The 19,966-nt window shown below is 42.5% G+C and overlaps 2 protein-coding genes across 3 annotated transcripts in view; one reads left to right on the top strand and one right to left on the bottom strand.

The window, feature by feature from the left end:
* Window positions 1-3,389, top strand: part of CRTC3 (CREB regulated transcription coactivator 3) — a 122,972-nt gene extending 119,583 nt beyond the window's left edge. For both annotated transcript variants that reach the window (XM_066592691.1, XM_066592690.1), the window contains 2 exons: window positions 1,162-1,366; window positions 1,737-3,389. In XM_066592691.1, the coding sequence (XP_066448788.1) occupies window positions 1,162-1,366; window positions 1,737-1,945 (414 nt within the window). In that variant the 3' untranslated portion in view covers window positions 1,946-3,389. The remainder of the gene's footprint in view (window positions 1-1,161; window positions 1,367-1,736) is intronic.
* A 12,957-nt stretch (window positions 3,390-16,346) lies between these two features.
* On the bottom strand, window positions 16,347-17,285 carry LOC136610123 (olfactory receptor 8U3-like). The gene has a single exon (XM_066589384.1). The coding sequence runs from the start codon at window positions 17,283-17,285 to the stop codon at window positions 16,347-16,349; it is 939 nt and encodes a 312-aa protein (XP_066445481.1).
* Window positions 17,286-19,966: the final 2,681 nt, after the last annotated feature.

Below are 19,966 nucleotides of genomic sequence, written 5' to 3'. Positions count from 1 at the left end.
CCTTAGATCTTGTTCACATTAGTGGCGGAGGTTCCCTTTGGAGCCTTCATCACTGCTTCCTCTTAAAAAATAGGACAAAATTATGCTGCATGTAGCGTTGTTTCATCTTGTAAAATGGGGGCATAATAAAAGCTTAATAGACCCTATTGTAGTCAGTGGTGGTGGTGGGGGGTCCATTCAGCCCCATTCAGTTCTGTCGGAAGAACTGATCAGTTTTGTCCATGGATTCCACTTTTTTGCTCTATAATGGAGCAGAAAAACAGAATTGGTAACCCAAGTGTGAACGAGCCTTTAAATAGCTATTGGCCGATTGCCTCTTAAGCTGACCGCTTTTTCTCCATATGCATGCAAACTTTGTTTGGCTGAGCATGCGTGCATTCTCGACAGGGAGAGACGAATAAGTTGTGTGTGGCAGATTACGTCCCATAAGAACAAAGGATGGGATTTTTAAATCTAACATATCCAACTGCTTTTTTTCTTTGATATCATACATTGAAGAAAAATCAGGAACTTCCTATACACATTAGATGTTTAGTTTGTTCCGTTGAAATTCGCATATTTAGCCACCATTTGTCTGGTGTGTATGGGCAACTTTAGGCAACTCTTGCCAGGCCATGTCCTTGCCTCGTTCATGCCTGTTCTCTGCCTGCTAGAGGCTCCAGCTTGGCCTTGCATTATATAGATGGTCCATTGATTTAATTGGGTGCCGTGTAATACTTAAATAGTTTTGCAAGTGGTTAACCTCAATAATAGTACATTTAACCCCTTTAGTGGCACGCCCGGAAAATCTCCGGGGCTTGCTGCACTGACCATGCAGTTTAACCCCGAAAGATTTCTGTGTAAAGCTCTAGTGCTGAAATCTGCAGAGCCCTGAGCTGTCATCTCAAATCTTCTGGGGTTTTTACTGCCTACTCAGCACAGCAAGCCCCGGAGATTTCCCTGCAATAATACCCACTGTTCAAGTAATACCAACTGACAATGTGATTGTTGCATTCCTTAATAAATACTTCGAGATTAAATTGCATTGTTAACTCATATAAAAAACCTGCCCTGTGAGGCATGACATGGTAATAATAAACCTGCCACTGAAGGGGTTAACAGAAGCACAAGCTTATAACTGCATTGTCCGTGAGTGGATTGAATCTGTCTGTTTCTTTTCAGCAAGAACAGTATGACATGTATGGGAGTCCTAGCAGTTCTCTTCCCAACAATAATTTCTTCGATCCAAACATGAACCTCCAGTACTCTCAGGCAGCCATGATGGGTCTCGGAGGGAGTCATGGAAATCTTCAAGATCCTTTCCAATTGAGGACAAGCTACTTGTACTCCAATTGCGGTGGAAGCGTTCCAAACATTATCCTAACAGGTCAGTCTAACAATGTCCAACAAGATTGATCCTTCTATGTAGTATTTGTATATAAATGACTAAAAGTGCTTTAACACCTAACGAATAATGGAGTGAAGGATGTCAGAGTTCGTTCGTGCAGCCTGTTTATACAGGCAGATTAATTGTTTGCTCGTTCCCTCGCTAAAGCAGATCGATTTGGGTCCTGAATCAACTATTGATGAGCTATCATGAGGATAGGTCAATAGTATTTCCCTGGAAAATCCCTTTTAAATGTGTGTGTTTGTCAGCCACATTAAACATAACCTGTTTTTAAGGATAGTTCCCATTGCATTACTTATGAAGGTTTCCATTGCTGAACCATCTTAATACTTTGTGTTTTCTCTCTTAGATGACTCAAGCAACAGCTTATCAAAGGACATTGGCAATGCAGTTGCAGCCGTTTCTGAGCTGGGATTTGATACAGATAATACATTTCAGTTGGATGATGACCTGAAAATTGGACCTTTGAGCTTGGATAATCTGAGTATGTTAAGTGACAATGATATGGTCCTGCCTGACCCGACCATAGAGGATACCTTCCGTTCTGACAAGCTGTGATCCACACTTTCTTCTGGTGCGTTGACTGCTTCAGTCTTTTCATAGAACGGTGAAGAAAACCTGTTCTGGCTGCAACTGAGAACAAGTGGCTTTGTTCCAGGCCTGTTCACTATGTTCTGGATACTGAGAAGTTTTAATTACTTAAGGATCTTTGACTTTTTGAATGTCTGGTCAAGTAGAAATTCTGAGATACTGCTTTTAAACCAAGCCAGTAATTGATGTCTTGTAGATAAGCACACAAGATTATCTGTGAATTATTTCCTGTAGAAGAACTGCCTTCCTTCTCTTTCTTTTGTTTTACCGGTGATGCGCCATTGCCTTACGTTTTCTACCCTTTCATGCTTGCAGCTGTTGGCAGAATTTATTTGAATCTGCTCAAATTACAGAGGAGTAAAGCGAAACAATGCAAAGAAAAAGCAAACTTTTTTTCTGAACGGTTAAAACCCAGTGTTACAGATACTATGCTGGGGAGTCTGTATTGAACAGTCTGGAACCACTGACCTCAAGACTAGCGGATGGCTATTTGTCAGATTTAAAAGTCCATTTTGCTTTGTAATGTTACCAAAATTTAAGTAAGATCTGGTGTAAAATTTTGACAAATCATTATATAATGTAGTGAGGTAATAATGCAATAGTGCCTTAGTCCTAGATACTCCTAGAATTTACGTATCCCTTTCCTATGCACAGTGGGTGCAACTTTGTTAGCTGCCCTATTTCTCACTTTGAGGTATGTTGTTCCTATGAAATTGAGAAGCCAAATACCAGTTTTTTTATCATCAAACAAATAGAAAAGAAATATATATATATAACATTGATATAATGACTATTACTCACCGTTTTACTATCCCTCTGCTGCAGCACCACTGCTCCAGTCCCTGCTGTTACAGGAAACTATGACATCACTTCCATGTAACCACCGTAGCCAATCACTGACCTCAGCAGGTCACATGTGCATGAACGGTTTGTGAGTACTGCAGCCAATCCTCATTCATGCTGAGGCAAGCAATTGGCTGCAGCAGTCACATAATAAAAGTGATGGTATCTGTTTCTGTAAAAATCAGATCACCTTTTAAGGGTTTACACATCAGTGTATGTATGTGTGATATATAAAATTTATTTTAATTAGTTCTTAATAGGAAAACTGATTTAATTCATTCATTTTTTATACACTTTGTCACCAATTAAAGAGGTTGTGACAGCAGTGGAGCAGCTATGTAGTATTACATGGCTACTCTTCACTCTGGCTTTAACCCCTTGAGCATGCAGCCTAGTTTGGACCTAAGGATGCAACGAGTTTTGGGGATTTTTATTTCTGGGAAGGGAGAATTCTGAACATACATATAACCTATTAGGAAAGTGGAACTGAAAAATAAATCCTGACAAAACTGGCATAATTTCATCAATTTAAATGCCAAAGAACTGATAGGGATCTGTCATTATTATTATATTTTTTTTAAAAAAAAGGAACCGGTGACCTGCTTAGGTAAACGCTAAGGCCTCATGTCCACGGGGAAAATCAGGCCCGCTATGGATTCTACATGGAGAATCCGTAGCGGGTCCCTCCTGCCCCACGGACATGGGCGCTGAAAATAGGAATTTAAAAGAATTAACTCACCCGCAGTGGGCCGGGAAGGTCTTCTCTTCCTCACGGCCGGATCTTCTTTTTCGGCCGGCAGATGAACTCGTCACGCCGGCGTCACGTCGCCGACTTGCCGCGCGCATGCGCCGGGCACATCCACCGAGCCGAAGCGAGAAAGATCCGGCCGTCCGGAAGAGAAGACCCTCCCGGCCCACTGCGGGTGAGTTAATTCTTTTAAATTCCTTTTAGGTCTCCCGCGGATCCGGACGGCTTCCATAGAAGCCTGCGGGAGCCGTCCCCGCGGGAGACCCGCACGAAAATGAAGCATGGTCCAGATTTTTTCGTGCTCCATTTTTAAAAAAATCCCTTTTATTGACCATCCGCGGGTATTTATCTACCCGCGGGTGGTCAATGCATCCCTATGGGGTGCGGATCCGCGTGCGGGAGAAGAGTTAAAATCCGCTGCGGATTTTAATTCTTCTTTTGCCCGTGGACATGAGGCCTAAGTCTCCTGGTGCAAGCCTTCCCCAGTCATCTTTCCCCCTCCCCAGCAAGCTGGGCTTTCATTTTACCGACCTCAGAAATATGGAAGTCAACCTTGAGCCAGTTACGTGAGCCAAGCGGGGATTGAACCCGCAACCTTCAGGTGATGAGCAAGAGCTTAGAACTGCATCTCTGTTGCCTTAACACTATGCTGCGCCTGGGACCCTTTGTATACTCACCCGCTCCTTGGATCCCACAGTGTCTGCCACTGAAATCCCTGCACAAAAATCTGTTTTTTAGAGTTCTGTACGCGCACTCAATTCAATGTACGCTCATACAAGTCAATGAGCGAGTGCGTACATGGGACTATAAAAAATACATCAACTGCCCTAACTGTGCCATAAGTTAGTTTATGGTTCTCTAGGCAGGTGACTGGTTCCCTTTAAACAAAATGCTGTGACCATATGGAATCAAACACACTAGTGTTGTGACTATTGCCCTCAGGTTTTCATTGAATCCCTTTTTTTTCTATTTTTTTATTAAAGCATGCACTATTTAGGATGATGACCAGGAATAGAAGTAATATATGATTTGTTAGGATTACACTTACAGCACTAGTGAACTCTTTCTGTCAAAGCATTTCCATTTAGGATGATTACCCTTTCTGTCAAAGCATTTCCATTTAGGATGATTACCATTGATATTCCATTCAGCGAAAGGTTTTGGACTTTCACACGCAGCAATTTTGTTGTACTTGCATCTTTTCTTACATCCAAAAATCTGAATTGGATCCATAAACTTTTACATTTAAAAGAAAAAAAAAAATAAAACTTTTCAAAAACTGCATCACATGACACAAGACATGGAAAGCAGCACCTCTTGCACCTTAACCCCTTAAGGACCAAGCACATTAAATTTTATGCTGCTTGGTCCTGGGCTTTAAACCTGGCCGATAGTAAATATGCAGTGCGAGATTAAACTCCTGCAATGTAGCAGGAGCAGTGACAAATCCAGAGGAGATGGCAGAAGCTGTTTGAACCGCTTCTGCCTTCTCCTTTACAGGCTACATAGCTCTCAATGAGCACTATATAGTGAAAAGAGAAAGCTGATGTTTTACTGGCACTATTCAACCTGACGACCACAGGGCCACCAGGTTTCCCCTGCTACGGCAGAGCTGCAAGGTCCTAGATCGGCTCTGCCGGTGACTACTGTCACTACAGGGGAATATTTTCAACTGTAACTGGGGCTCCTATGGATGCAGCTACAGTGGAAAACTGTGTAAAAAGAAAAAAAAACAACCGTATGAATGACCCCCAGAGGTCTTATATGATGTCAGAAGAGACATAGATGTTTAAAAAAGTTACAAAAAAAAGCTTCAAAAAATTACAGAATAAAATCAAAATGTAATATACGAAAAAGAAAACGACCCAAAGCGTCACCATATGTGCCCTGTAATCACAAAACTATACAAATTATATATCCAAATTAAATGAGAAACCCATTCCTGTACTTGTGTAAAAATAATTTTGGTAGCTGGAGTATAAATAAAAGAGGAGTAAAACCACCACATGGGTAAAATCTCTAAAGTGTCTGGTCTTTTAGGACCAAAACATCCTGGTCCTTAAGGGGTTAAACTGTAATCAAACTTTTCATAACTTAGCTGATCACTCTATTCAGCAATGGAGCCTACATAAAGATAAATTCACTGCATAGTTGAGATTGAATGCCCCCCCCCACACACACACACACCACTGATTGACAGGTTTCTCCATATGCACAGTAAGGGTGACTACCCACTAGCGTTTGTGAATTTGCTGCGTTTTTTTTATTCCAAGTGTCTATGGGCCTTTCTAATGTTAAAAACTCATTGCGGCAAAATCGCAATCTACCGCTAAATCGCGATTTTGCGCGATGCAATTTTAACATTAACAAGTCCCATAGACACCTGGAGAAAAAACCGCTGCGAATTTCACAGAGATAAAGATTTGTAGTGGGTAGTCAGCCTGACACATCAGTATAAGTGACAGGCCGCAGATATCAGCTTGCCTGTCACTATGCTGTGACCAGACAGGTTCCTTTTAACGGTGCATTTACACTGCTAAAACCGCAGCCAATGTCCCTCTGTGGTCTCGGCAGAAGGCAGTAGAGGAAAACCTTTTTCATTTGTTTTGGCAAAGTATATGGATTGAACATGTGATAGCACCCATAGGCTAGTTTCACACGGGCGGTCGCATTTTTGCCGCAAGAAAATCATCCGTTTTTCCATAGGACTTTCTAATGTTAAAAACTCATCGCAATACAAGTTTGTTGTGTTGCGATGCGATAAAAAGAAGGCTCCATAAAGAAACATGGCAGATTTAAGAAAAAATCGTACATCACAGAAAGATAGAGCGTGCCGCAATTTTTTGTTCTCTTAACATCGCATCAGTGAAAGCATCGCAGATGGGAAAAAAACTATTGTAAGTCATTGGTTTTTTAATAATCTGCTTAGAGATGAGCGAGCATACTCGCTAAGGACAATTACTCGATTGAGCATTGTCCTTAGCGAGTATCTCCCCGCTTGGAAGAAAAGGTTCGGCTGCTGGCGCGGGTGAGCGGTGAGTTGCGGCAGTGAGCAGGGGGGAGCGGGGGGAAGAGAGGGAGAGAGTGATCTCCCCTCCGTTCCTCCTCGCTCTCCCCCGCCGCTCCTCACATGCCGCCGGCCGCCGAATCCTTTCCTCCAAGCTGGCAGGTACTCGCTAAGGGCAATGCTCGCTCATCTCTAAATCTGCTTTTTTTTTACTGACTATTGCACCATGCGAAAATCACTGGATTTTTTTTCTCGCCCGTGTGAAACCAGCTTTAGCGTGTGGTTTTCTGTTGTGAAATATCCAGTCTTAACAATGGCGTACGTTATGGTTTACTTGTTGCATTGTTGTATATATGTAAATGTATTGAGTACTAAGATATGAGCAGAAGCAAATGTATTATTTATAACGCAATAAGAGAGTAGATAGATGCCTTACTCTAAATGGATTGATCTAGATTAAGACCATTGTGAAACAGGGCTACCTGCCATTTCGGGTGAGCCCATTGAAGCTGCAGGATATAACCCACCACCACCGTTCTAGGTACAAGTGTCCGGTCATTGTCTGGGTTGTCCACTTACCATAAGGTGTCATCATTGCACTCTTGGGTTACTCCCAAGTTTCGTTAAACGCAAGCAAGAAAACTTGTGATGTAAGTGCATTCATGCTCCAATAGATGGATGACGCAATCTCCAGATCATTTCAGTGTGTGCAAGTGTCTTAGACACTAGACACCACCATATTTGTGACCTTCCTTCACCTGTCAAAATTTCTGGAGCACCTTAAACGCACTCCGAGCGTAACCCAGTAATGACGAATGGCCCAAGCATGGGATCGAGAGATGCTTGATACAGGGACGAACAGGCAGTGCAAGGTTATCTCGCTCTAAGCATGCTCGGACTACAATGATGAATACGCCTATAGACTGAAGCTACCTTCGGCTTGAATGCTGTATCTTTCTTCATCATCTTTAGATACATTGTCAATATGATACACAGAAAATACATAATTTTAGTCATTCGCACAGAATTTAATATAGAACAGCCATGTAAGAAAAAAATATTGTACTCAATGTACTCCCATATGACCTTATCACATGAGTCAAGATGAAGGATTCACTACTAAATTAGCAATGAGATGTGTTAGGCTAGGGCTATACAGCGACATTGGCAGCACAACCAAAGATCGCCATGAAACACTGCAACATGGCACTGCCAGTGAACTCAATGGAGGGTTACTGGGATCTTAAAAAAATCCAACCTGCAACACCACTGAGTTCATCAGTGCAATGTCACATTGATCTTGGGTTGCACCACCCATCGTGGCCAAAGCCACCGTACAGCCCTAGCCTAAGAGTTTCCCAGCCCCTCAGGTTTTGTATTCTTACCATGGGTTTTTACAATCCCCCTTTTTTTTATATCAGTAGTGCCTTAGGAAAAGCTAAATAGATGTGTACAGATTGCACATTGAACCCTTCGCCCTAGTGAGATTAGGCTGCTGGAATGACTTTCCTCAGCTGTTGCACTGGCCACTTTTTCTAATTCCAAGTTCTGACCCACTTGTTACCATTTGCGGAGTGAAGTCCGCTCCTTCTTTGTATAGTCCCTAAAGGTGGATCAATGGACAATAATGCATTTCTTAATTGAACGGAGTCGCTGCATGTATCCTTGTAGTGCAGCATACAATAAGGGCTATACACCTTCAGGACAGAGATTAGTAGTTCAGTTTTTCATTTTAAGCATTGGGTGTTGGCATGAATCTTTCAAAGACCGCTCCCAAGCCTGAAGACAGCAGATAACACATATATGCCATCCGAGCGATACAGATTGCATTGCAGAGGCAGTGATAGAGGAACCTTTGTTTTATGTACAAGTCTTATACGCAGAAGTGGTAGGTTATGCATTACGGCTAGATCCAAAACAGACCCCGTTATCTATAATGCGCTGTACTGATATAAGGAGCATGCATGCTAATAAGTACACCTATGTCTATTAGATGTAGGATATATTTGGAGGGGGGAGGGGTTTTAAAATCAAATATATTTTATGTGTGCTTTTAGGATACAATACTGTACTTCTACTGCCAACCAGGTTGTAACTAGTGGTTTTCTGTGTTTTTTATTCTGCTTTTACATTGTTTTTTTTATATCATGTGAAGTAGATAGTCCAAGGGGCATTCATCTTGGCATTTCTACATGCCACTTACTTTCATTTGGTTAGTCTACTTTCAGACACTTTCCACGTGCAAGATGGCCCCTTTAAGAAAAGGACCAAGAACAAACTGGTCAACATCTCGATTAAAAGGGATTTCTAGAATAAACCTTCCTCCTCATATACTTGGTATTTAGACGTTCTGACAAGAAAACCTGCACTTCCGTTGCATTTATCAGATGTGTTTTAAAAGAGATGTTTTATTGTAGAGATTTTGTATTGTAATTAAGATGGTTTAGTCTGTCTCTATATCATATGGTAGTAATTTATCTTTAAAGTACCGTTCTGTTAGCCATTGAAGACCCAGCCGCAGCCTAGCAGTGGATTCGCTCGTTTTTTGTAGTCTTCAGTTGCTGGCGCAACAGTTATTTATGCTTACGTTTTTTTGGTTATATTTTCTAATATAGACGTCAGGAGTTAACCAGTTCTTTGCCAAAGGGATTAAAGGGCTGTGATATCTGATTGTAAATAAACCAATGAACCTTGTACAGTGATAACACAAGTGTAGGATATATCATATCTCACGCACGGTAACGGTCCTTGACATTTTCCTGTTATGACGGCTATATTGGGCTGTTTTGGCTTCCTAGTAATTAACATAATCCATTGGATACATCCCAAAGACCTGACTAAAGGGTTATTGTTCATGCAGATCTTCATGTCAGAGCGGACTCCTAATGCCTCCACTCACAGATGTGCAGAGTAACACTAATGTAACGTGACGTGCACAAGGGTCCCTTGGCTTCAGAACAGTTTCCGGAGGATTTTTGCTATTTTGATCTAATTGGCTACCTGTTTTCCACTCATTTCTTCATAGATTGCATTAATTATATTTGTGTTTAGAGGAAAAAATGATTAAGCATACATTTGTTATACATATTTTCATTTGCTGACTTTATTATATTTAGCTTGTGGCTAAAAAAAAAAAAGAATTCTAAATTGTAAACCTGTTCACCGCCCATTAGAGAAGTTCTTCACAGTCTGCAGTGAGGGGGGGGGGGGGTCACATGTGGCGCACACTGCCATTCTGTGTGCCCTTCCCCAACAACTATGGGAACCCATATTTAAGGTCTTTTCTCTGTTCGGTACTTCATAGAGATGAGGTGGAGATGCAACTATTCATGAGTAAGGGCAGCTTCACACGACCGGATTTTTACAGCAGTATCTGCGCTTGGCGCCTGCATAGAGGATCTGCAGCAAATGGCATGCTTTGAAAGGTATGTAAAGTTGCTTTTTCCTTCACACTCACAGAAACCAGTTGAGTATTCCGCAAGCGGAGGAAAAATCGTAGCATGCTCTATTTTGCTGCAGACGGCCTCTGTTGAAGTCAGTGCAAGCCGTCCAACCCGCAGCTCATCCACAATTGACATTGCAGATAGGCTGCGGGTACCCGCGTCATCACCTATCGATGGCAGAGGGAAAACAAATATTGAAGAAAATCATCTGTACTGTGCATGACCAATGCCGAGTCTTCACAGTCATTCGCAGTACAGAAAAGGCAGGTACGCAGGGTCACCAGCCAGGGTCACGGCTTGATTTCACTGTGAGAACCCGGATGCATAATCTGGCTCTGCCGTGTGCAGCTGCCCTAATGCGGTTCATGGGACTTGTGGGTAAAATGTTCAGCTGACCCTGTAGCGTTGTAAAAACTACAATATAAGTAGCATAAGCTGTGCACCCCACCTCTTGCTCTCTGGAGTTTCGAACAGGAGGCAGCAGACCCCCATTTTTGATAGGTGAGGATTTTATTTATGGAAATCGCTTATCCGGTATTAACAGCGCAAATGGTTGTTGTTCCGGGAATGTTTCAGATGGGAATATCTCTTTAGGGTACATGAACAAACTCAAACAAGTCTGCTGTACTGCTGAATGCTAGATGGGAAGATCAACCCACCACCAAAACAAAAACCCTTCCGCCTGTGGCACAAAACATCCTGGAGGAGTCAGAATGTATAGTTATTAAGCCAACAGCTATCCTTTCAGAAAACGTTTGACATGTCAAAAATCTAAGTGCACCACTCTCCAAGGAGAGCCACTTAGATCCAAAGGGGTATAGTGCTCAGCTTCAGCTCTTCAGTGATTGGTCAGTCTAACCACCCAACCCTTCAAAACTTCAGACATGTAACAAGGTTAATGAATTGATAGGTAAACCTTTAGTGTATGGGGACCTTGCCGTCATTTTTCTACACTGTTGGTGCATACTGATGTGTGCCTCCAAGTTTATAAAAGGAACTCCTTTTATGTAATCTTTTATTGAATACTTATTAGATACCCTTAAATTAAGTAGAACAGACTTCCCTTCAATATATCCAAAATATAAACTTTTCTTATGTTTAAAGCATGATTTTGTGCACTTTAAGAGATGACTCTTTAGGGAGGACCTTTCAGCTTTCCAGCAGTCATTTCCCATGGACTTTATTCCCTACATACTGACACCATCCAGTCATTGCTACAGTATCAGACTGTGTAGGGACTCATCCTATTGACAAGGGGAAGGGTAACGCCTAGATGTCAAATTATTCATAGAATTCTAGGACGAAGTAAAGAGGAATGGGCCGATCCAGAATTCTACATCAAATTACAATTCTGGAGCATTTTTCTTAGATCTTTTAACCTAAATATGCCCCTTGAGATTACCCCTCCTGTGTGTTGAAGCCATTTCTGCCCAAATAGATGAGCAGTGATTTCAGTAAATGAATCTGCTTTAAAAATCAGCTTGCTCTACTGCAAAATATTGCCTAATGGTTTGACAAATAAAGGTACATCTGATGTAGTGTTTGTTATTCCTGATGTAAATGTAGCAGTTTATATTAGGAACACAGAACTTTGCATTCACAATGTCCATGATGAAAAGACAGAGTTCCTATTATCAGTTACTACTGTATCACATTGTAACCAGTTTCTTTTAGTTTTCTCCTTACTGGTCACACAAGTCTGCACAGCTCACTTACAAGGCTATGTTACCATCTGCATTGGAAGCAGTGTTAGGAGGTAGGCACCTCTGCCGAACCCAACAGTCCTCATAAGTCAGCGGGGTAGATTTGATGTAGCCGTTGTCCGTCATGGTTTATAGTTATAATGGAAACCACAATGCAGACGTGAACAGAGTCCAGGTAGAAGCAGGGAATGTCTCAATGCTGCTTACTTCACTAATGCCTTAATGTGCCAATAGTTTAAAGGGCTTTTCTGGGACCTTGACTTTTTTTTTCTATGGGGCTTTAAAGAAAAATTGAATACTCTCCTATCTCCGCGGCTTTCCATTCAGTGCTGCAGCCCTGGTGCCCGCTGCTGGGCATTGGGAAGAAGCAGCGGGCGGTCATTGTGCAGGGGACCGCTCAGCCACTCAAGGCTTCAGTGGTGATTCTTCCATGGCCGCTAAAGCCTTTGAGCGTCTGGGCAGGGACATGCACAATGTACGACCTGTGAACGCCTGCCGCTGCTTCTGGGTTCCATGAGGCGGGTATCAGGGCAGCAGCTCTGGACCAGGAACCGCGGGGATAGGTGAATATTCAATTTTTCTTTATTTTAAGGCCCTATAAGATCTTTTTTCAGGTCCTGGAAAACCCCTTTAAAGCATTGAATGCCCATTTTCCTTGTACCATGAAGTTTTGTTTTTTTTTGTACCCTACCAATGGTAATAATAGCTCTGGTCCGTTTTATATTCTCATTTCAAAAGCAGTGTCTCCTCGGTTTCCTTTGCTTTACTTGTTTCTGATGTTAAAATTGTACAGTGATATTTAAAATATGCAGTTCATAAACTAGTTTTCTTTTGTAATGCATCATTTTACACCTTTCATAATTAAATTGCAGCAAAATAAAATTCTATATTTGCATCCAATGTCTTTATTTCACTGTTGTCCTATCTTAACCTTTGACCTTCAGCTAAGCAATGTTTAATGAAATGTAGATACTTGGGGGAGTTTCAGGGGAGATTTACACATGGCATGGTTTTTCACAATGGATTTGGCTACAGGAAATCCATTACAAAGTGTAGCACATGTTAATTTGTTGCAGACTTGCTGTGTACTTTACACTTTTGTGTTGCAAAATGTGCAGTGTGCAGCAAATCCGCCTGTTTGCTCCAAAAGTATATACAATAAGGAAAAGTAACAAATATTTTAACTGTGTGTGCACAATTTTCACCGGCTTGTTAAAATTTGCACATTTCACCATACTATTGATAAATCCCCCCCAATTGGTTTTTATAACTGTGCATTCATACATACCAATTTTAGTCCATTTTGGTTGCTGCTGTAACCTACTATAGTAGCTGCTTATTGAGATTAATTGCAGTTGTGCTGAATGTCAGTAGGTTTGAATTAATTATCCCTAATTGCTTATTTTAGGCTTCTTTCACATGAGCGCATATTGGCCAGCCTTTTCACGGCTGTCCAATATGCGCTGTGATCTGATGCATTGGATTCCAATGCATCAGATCACATGGGCGTATTTGTGAGACGTAAAAATGCCTGGCCAAGCCAATATAGCGCCTGGCTTTTTTACGTCGGACCCAAAACATAGTTCTGGAACTATGTTTTGGGCCAGAATACATCAGCCACTGCAGCGGCCAAAAGTGGGGGGGGGGAGTTAGGCAGCGTGACTGCTAAACCCCCTCACTCTGTTCTCCTCCCCGTGCAGGCTCACCTGTCTTCCTCCCCGCTCGTTATGTGCAATGGGATGGGGCGGAGCCAAGTGCTGGTCCATCCCACCTCCTCCCATTGATGCTATGGACAAGGGGCGGAGCTAAGCGCCCGCCCTCTCCCCGCCTCTTGTCCATAGCCATCAATGGGAGGAGGCGGGGCGGACTGGTGCTTGGCCCCGCCCCCTCCCATTGCACAGAACGAGCAGGGAGAATGAGAGGTGAGCCTGCCATGAGGGAGGGGAAATGGGCGATGGCCTGGTGAGCTCGGCGCATTTATGCTGGGCTCACAAGGCCATTTGAATGGGCGCCCAAGCGTTTGATTTGTGTGCCCATTCACCAAATTTTTCTCAACTGACGTAGCGTATATCGGCCGACCGTGAAAACGGACGGCCGATATCCACTCGTGTGAAAGAAGCCTTATAGTGCAACATTGCGATGTTCTATTACATTGCCATAAGACGTGATGTGTCCCTCGCCTTAAAGAACCCTGTTCATACAAAGCATCAAAAAACTTGTTGATGCACCACAATTTTTCCGAATTAACTTCCATGGGAAAAACTATAGCATTCAACCAAATGTGTTTAGTCTTTTACACTGTACCATGATTGCAATTTTACATAGAAATTCATAAACTTAAAATATATATATATGTTTTGGGGTATGTTTAAATGTTGTGAATACAATGCAAATTTTCAACCATGGATTTGCATGCAGAAAGTGGTAAAATTAATATTAGGGTGGCTTCACACAAAATTGTTTTGGAAACGCACTTGCAGATTTTGATGCAGTTCCTTGAGCCAAAGTTATGGCTGATCCTCTCAACAGATTGGGCCGAGTACGGTAATACCCTAGTTCAGGGGTGGGCAATTAATTTTCCCATGGGGCCACATGAGAAATTGGAATGGTTTTAGAGGGCCAGACCAACATACGAAGGCTCCATGCACATTGCCTTAATGGGGCCGTATTCCAGCCGCCCGATTTGCGGCCAGAATACGGCCGCCATTGAAAATGAATGGCGCTGTAATACGGCGCGGTGAACACCCGGTGTTTCACCCCGTTTTACGGCGCGGCCCCCGTGTCTGCCAATGGAGAGGGGAGCGGTAAGGAGCACTCCCATCTCCACTCAGAAGTTACAGTGGCATCACTTAGGGCTCATGTCCACGGGGAAAAGAAGAATTAAAATCCGCAGCGGATTTTAACTCTTCTCCCGCGCGCGGATCCGCACCCCATAGGGATGCATTGACCACCCGCGGGTAGATAAATACCCGCGGATCGTCAATAAAAGTGATTTTAAAAAAAATGGAGCATGAAAAAATCTGGACCATGCTCCATTTTCATGCGGGTCTCCCGCGGGGACGGCTCCCGCGGGCTTCTATTGAAGCCTATGGAAGCCGTCCGGATCCGCGGGACACAAAAATCACATTTTACTTACCCGCTCCGGTTCTTCTCTTCGGCGCCGCGCCATCCTCTCTCAGCCGCGGCCGGATCATTTTGCTTCGGCCCGGCGCATGCGCGGGGCACGTCACCGACGTCATCGTGCACATCCGCCGAGCCGAAGAATGAAGATCCGGCCGCGACGAGAGAAGATGACGCCGCCGCGAAGAGAAGAAATGGAGCGGATGGGAGGTGAGTTTGTCATTTATTTGTATTTTCAGCGCTCATGTCTGCGGGGCAGGAGGGACCCGCTGCAGATTCTACATGTAGAATCCGTAGCGGGCCCGATTTTCCCCGTGGACATGAGGCCTTTTCGCTGCTTCCCGTTGCTGACACCGGACTCATTGGTGAGTCACCAGGACACTCTTTGCGGGCCGGTCCGAGCTATTCAGCGGGCCGGATGTGGCCCGCGGGCCGTGCTTTGCCCAGGTCTGCCCTAGTTCATAGTCATTAGCATTAGCACATTTGAATAAACAGAAGACTGAGAAAATAGTCAAAATATCCTCGTTTGGTCAGATAAACTGTAATATACAATAACCGTTATAGATGTCAGCAAAGCCAGGACACCTAACTGTATACATTGGACTATGTTCACACATGTTCATCTGCATGCAGAAACTGCTTAAGTTTTGTTGCACTGGAATTCTGCATACGGATTTTGTCCATTCTGTCTGCAGTTCCGTAGCAGAAAGCTGCAGATTTTGACGTGTTTTTTGGGGGGTCGTAATTTGCAGCGATTCATCCATGAATTCTGCCATGCCCTTAGATTTGCTTGTGGAGAATCTACAGTGTATTAATGTTGTGAAAAAAATTAGTTCACAATCCGTATGGAATAGATGTGATGTGGATTATTTTCACTGCAGATTTCACGCCTTTTCAATGAGGGGGGTAGAATCCACAACTAACTAACACAAATCCTGTGTGGTTAGGAAAGTCTGCCGAGTGTGGTTGGTATTAAGTATTCTAACTTTTTAGCTTTTTGGGCAAATCATTTTAAAGGAGTTGTCCAGTTGTAAACTATCGATGCCCTATCTTAAAAACAGACCATCAATAGTAAATTAGTGGGGGCTGACTGCCCGAGATTCCTGCCAAACAGCTGTTCACTAGCCTTGTGCACTAAGCTGATTTCTGCAGGAAACAGACGACCATGTTCCTACTTCAGTGGCCAAGCTTGGTATTGTAGGCAAAGCTCCCATTGAAGTTAAGGTAATACCAAGCCTGGCCACTGCAGTGGAAACAGAGCTGTCTGCTTCCTGCAGAAATCGGCTCCCTGCACAAAGCACCCCAGCCTGCTGAACAGCTTATCAAAGGGGATCCCGGGTGACAGAGCCCTGTCGATCTACTGTTGACGGCCTAACCTCAGGATAGACTATCAATGGTCTACAATTGGATAACCACTTTTATGTGATTTGATTAGCTGCATATAGTTGATAAATTCCATATGCTGGATTGATGAATTTGTTGACATTTATGGATGATTATTTCATTAGTTCTGTAATGTTGCCTTCCTTGTGGTTTCTCTCAATGCTAATTTTACATCTTTGTTTCTCAAAGTGTAGATCAGAGGATTTAGCATGGGGGTTATAACACTGTAGAACAAGGTGGCCATTTTGTCTTGGTTGGCGACATGAACAGTCCCAGGTCTCAAATACATAAAGAAAATGGTGTCATAGAATAATGTGACCACAAGAATATGTGAAGCACAAGTGGAAAAGGCTTTTCTCCGTCCTCCGGTTGTACGAATCTTCATTATGCTGGAAATGATATATACATAGCTAGAACAGATTGCAAAAAAAGGAATGACAGATACTATTACAGCAGAGAAGAAAAGAAGCGTCTTATTAAGTGATGTATCTGCACAAGCCAGCTCTAGTAATGTGGGTTCCTCACAGAAAAAATGGTTCACTATGTTTGGCCCACAAAAAGGTAACTGTAATGTGTATACCGTGTTTATTAAAGAGACTATGAAGCCCCCAACCCAGCATGCACCTGCCATGCTAATGCACAACATGGGATGCATAATTTTAGTGTAGTGTAAGGGGCTGCATATAGCTACATACCGGTCGTAGGCCATTGATAGCAGTAAAAAACTGTCTGTTATTCCAAGAGACATATGAACACTCATTTGGGTGAAACAAGCATTAGAAGATATGGATTTCTTCACTAATAAGAAGTTTATGAGCATTTTTGGAACTACACATGAAGTATAGCAGATGTCTAAGCAGGAGAGATTTCTCAAGAAGAAGTACATTGGTGTGTGGAGTCGAGGGTTTATGTTACTGAGCCAAATTATTAACGCATTACCTATGAAGGTAACTAGGTAGCATGTAAGAAAGACAATGAATAGTAATATCTGCATGTCCTGTCTGCCGGTTAGTCCTACAAGGATGAACTCGTCCACGGTGGTGGAATTCCATGTAAACATTTCAGAAGCCTGAAAGAAATATTGAATATGTCAAAATGATATTGCACTGGCAAAGGTGTACAATTCTATTATTGAAATTAAGATTTCAATAAAGGATTAGTAAAGTCTGCATAATAGCCCGAACAACCATAAAATGCACTATAAAAATAAATTTCCACTATTATAGCAACTCTTCGCTGTTCCAGTACTAAAGGGAAAAATGTGTATATTACCTATAATTGTTGCTCTCTGCCTTACCTCCCATTTGCTGCTTGCAGGTCCCATTTTTAGCTGTGCATGATCGCTGTTGCAATTTTCTAACTACCTAATGCACACTGTGTACTGCTCTCTGATTGGCCAGCACTGATCACCTGAGCAGCCCTGACCAATCAGACAGCCGCTATAGTGCATTAGTAGTCTAACAGTACCAATGCAATGTGGGGAATAGAAAATCTGAAGATTGCTTTGGCCATATTGGATAACTGAAAACAGGACACATAACCAGCGGATTGGAGAGACTTCAGAGGATAACTACAGGTGATATACCTCTTTAGGTCCCAGGACAGAATTTTCTCTCAAAACTGGAGGGTCACTTTAAGTTTTGTTGTAGTTTTTTTCCCCCTATATAAATAAGCTTGAAATTCTCTGCAGTTAGAGCTTTCTTTTTCTTCTGACACAGAACTGTAAAGCCCAACATCTGTCATATATATAGCGTAAGGCTGAACAGACTGTATGGAACAAGCTAAGCTACTATATTAATAGAGACCTCCTGCTGTGAAAAAACGCCTAAAATAGAACATGCCGTGATTTTTTTTCCCGTCGCGTAAATCCGTGGCAGAATTCCGCATGTGAGGACTGAGCCATTAGGTTCAATAGAACCTAATAACTGTGTTATTCCGCTGTGGATTTACGCCGTGGGGAACGCGGCAGAAATCTGTCTGTGGGAATTAGCCCCTTGTGCTTCAAAACCTTGCAAATATAATTTTTATATAAATTTCTGTTGTAAAAAAAAGCCACATGCAGATGTAACTAGTTTTAGTAATTCTATCTCCATTATTCAGTCTGTATATGTTGTATGGGTGCGCTACAGAGGATGGCCTGTAGGGGGCAACAGACAATTAGTCTGGTGCCTGAGGCAAGAGGGAAAACACCCACAGGTGTGGCCACTGAGCTAAAAAGGCTTGTTCCTGCTGAAGTGGGAGAGTATTTGGCTGAGAGAGCCAGGAAGACAGCTCAGTGAAGCTGGAGGACTGCTAGCCCAGAGTGTGTGGCTGAGAAGGCCAGAGGTTGACAGGGAGATGCCCCTAACCTCAACACCTAGGAGAGGTGTGTGAGTCTGGGAGAACCAGACTTCAGCTAAGGCTGTATTGCGACCAGACTGCTGGTTAAAGAAAACTCCTCTGGTGAGTAGAGAGACATTATGGACCAGGAACTACGTGGCTCCAGCAGGACCCCTGGGGTACGCCTGCCCTTGGACTAAGGGTCTGAAGGCACTAAAGACTTAAGGACCAGCTGCGCTCTGGACATCCCCAGGTCTATGCAAATCAAATGGACTTGTTGTTGCTGTTTCCTTCAACCCTGTGGAGGATGATATTGAAGGGACTTTAAAAAGAGACTTTGTTGTTGCAAAACGTTTATTACTTTTTCTGGAGACTCAGTCATCTATGTTTCTGTTAAAGAGTGTATGAATAAACCTAACAGAAAGTTACAGTAACCGTTTGGTGTGCTATTTAACCCCCGGCATGCTATTTAACCCCCGTGTTGTCACAACATATATAGGCTGTATGTATGTATGTCTGCCCCCTATAGATGTGTGATATACACACAAATATGAAAACCCCATATGAAATACATGCAATGTTAATCATTAGCACTGATGTGCCCTTTTGACCCATTCTTGGCTGAGAACTTTCCTGCCAAATTTGTGTTTACTTCACCTCTTGCCCTGCTCTGGGTGGTTGTGGAAGCAGCTGGTAACAGCAGCTGAGTGGATCAAACCCCTGACCAATGGAACCTTGCTGCTCGGGCAGATATTCACTGCTGCCTGGCAGCATCTGTGTCATATTACCTCTACTTAATATCGGTGTCTACATGTCTTTTTGACATACGATTTATAACCCCATGTTACTTAAGGCGTGCATCTCAGAATGTTTCCAGAGTTTTGTCTATATACGTATATTACACACACACTTTTTTTTATATTACAAGAACTGCATTTATGGCCTTTATAGTAACACAGGCTATCAAGGATGAACATTTTCAGACTTTTTATATAATCATTAGTCATTTCTTCATACCAATTCTAAATATAAATCTATGTAATATATGGATCTTGTTGGGTAGATATGCTTGGACTTATTCTATAACTGTTAAACATTTATCAATGTCCAGACATGAATGCATAACTTATCATTACCTCTTACTTTACCTTTCAGGTTCATTCCTTGAAAGATGTCATAAAACATTGAAGTTTGATGGAGCAGTAATTGACAAATGAACGTAAAAGTATAACATATAAGGCTTCTATAATTTGGGAGAAATACTTTGTATTGGAATAAGTATTTTCCAGAAACTATTCTATTATCAATCACATTGCAGTTTCTCCACCAGCCATACTGAAGTGAGAACAAGCAGAACAGGCTATCACCATCATTTATATTTCTTCTACATTTCCTAAGGGATTTTCTGTATCCTTAATAATT

The sequence above is a fragment of the Eleutherodactylus coqui genome, chromosome 2, assembly GCF_035609145.1.
Source record: "Eleutherodactylus coqui strain aEleCoq1 chromosome 2, aEleCoq1.hap1, whole genome shotgun sequence".
Taxonomy (NCBI): Eukaryota; Metazoa; Chordata; class Amphibia; order Anura; family Eleutherodactylidae; genus Eleutherodactylus; species Eleutherodactylus coqui.
Note: the sequence above shows the minus strand (reverse complement) of the source record. Positions and strands in the feature narration are given on the sequence as shown.

Coding starts and splice junctions, on each gene's coding strand:
- LOC136610123 (XM_066589384.1), bottom strand. CDS start 17,285: ATGTTTACATGGAATTCCACCACCGTGGACGAGTTCATCCTTGTAGGA.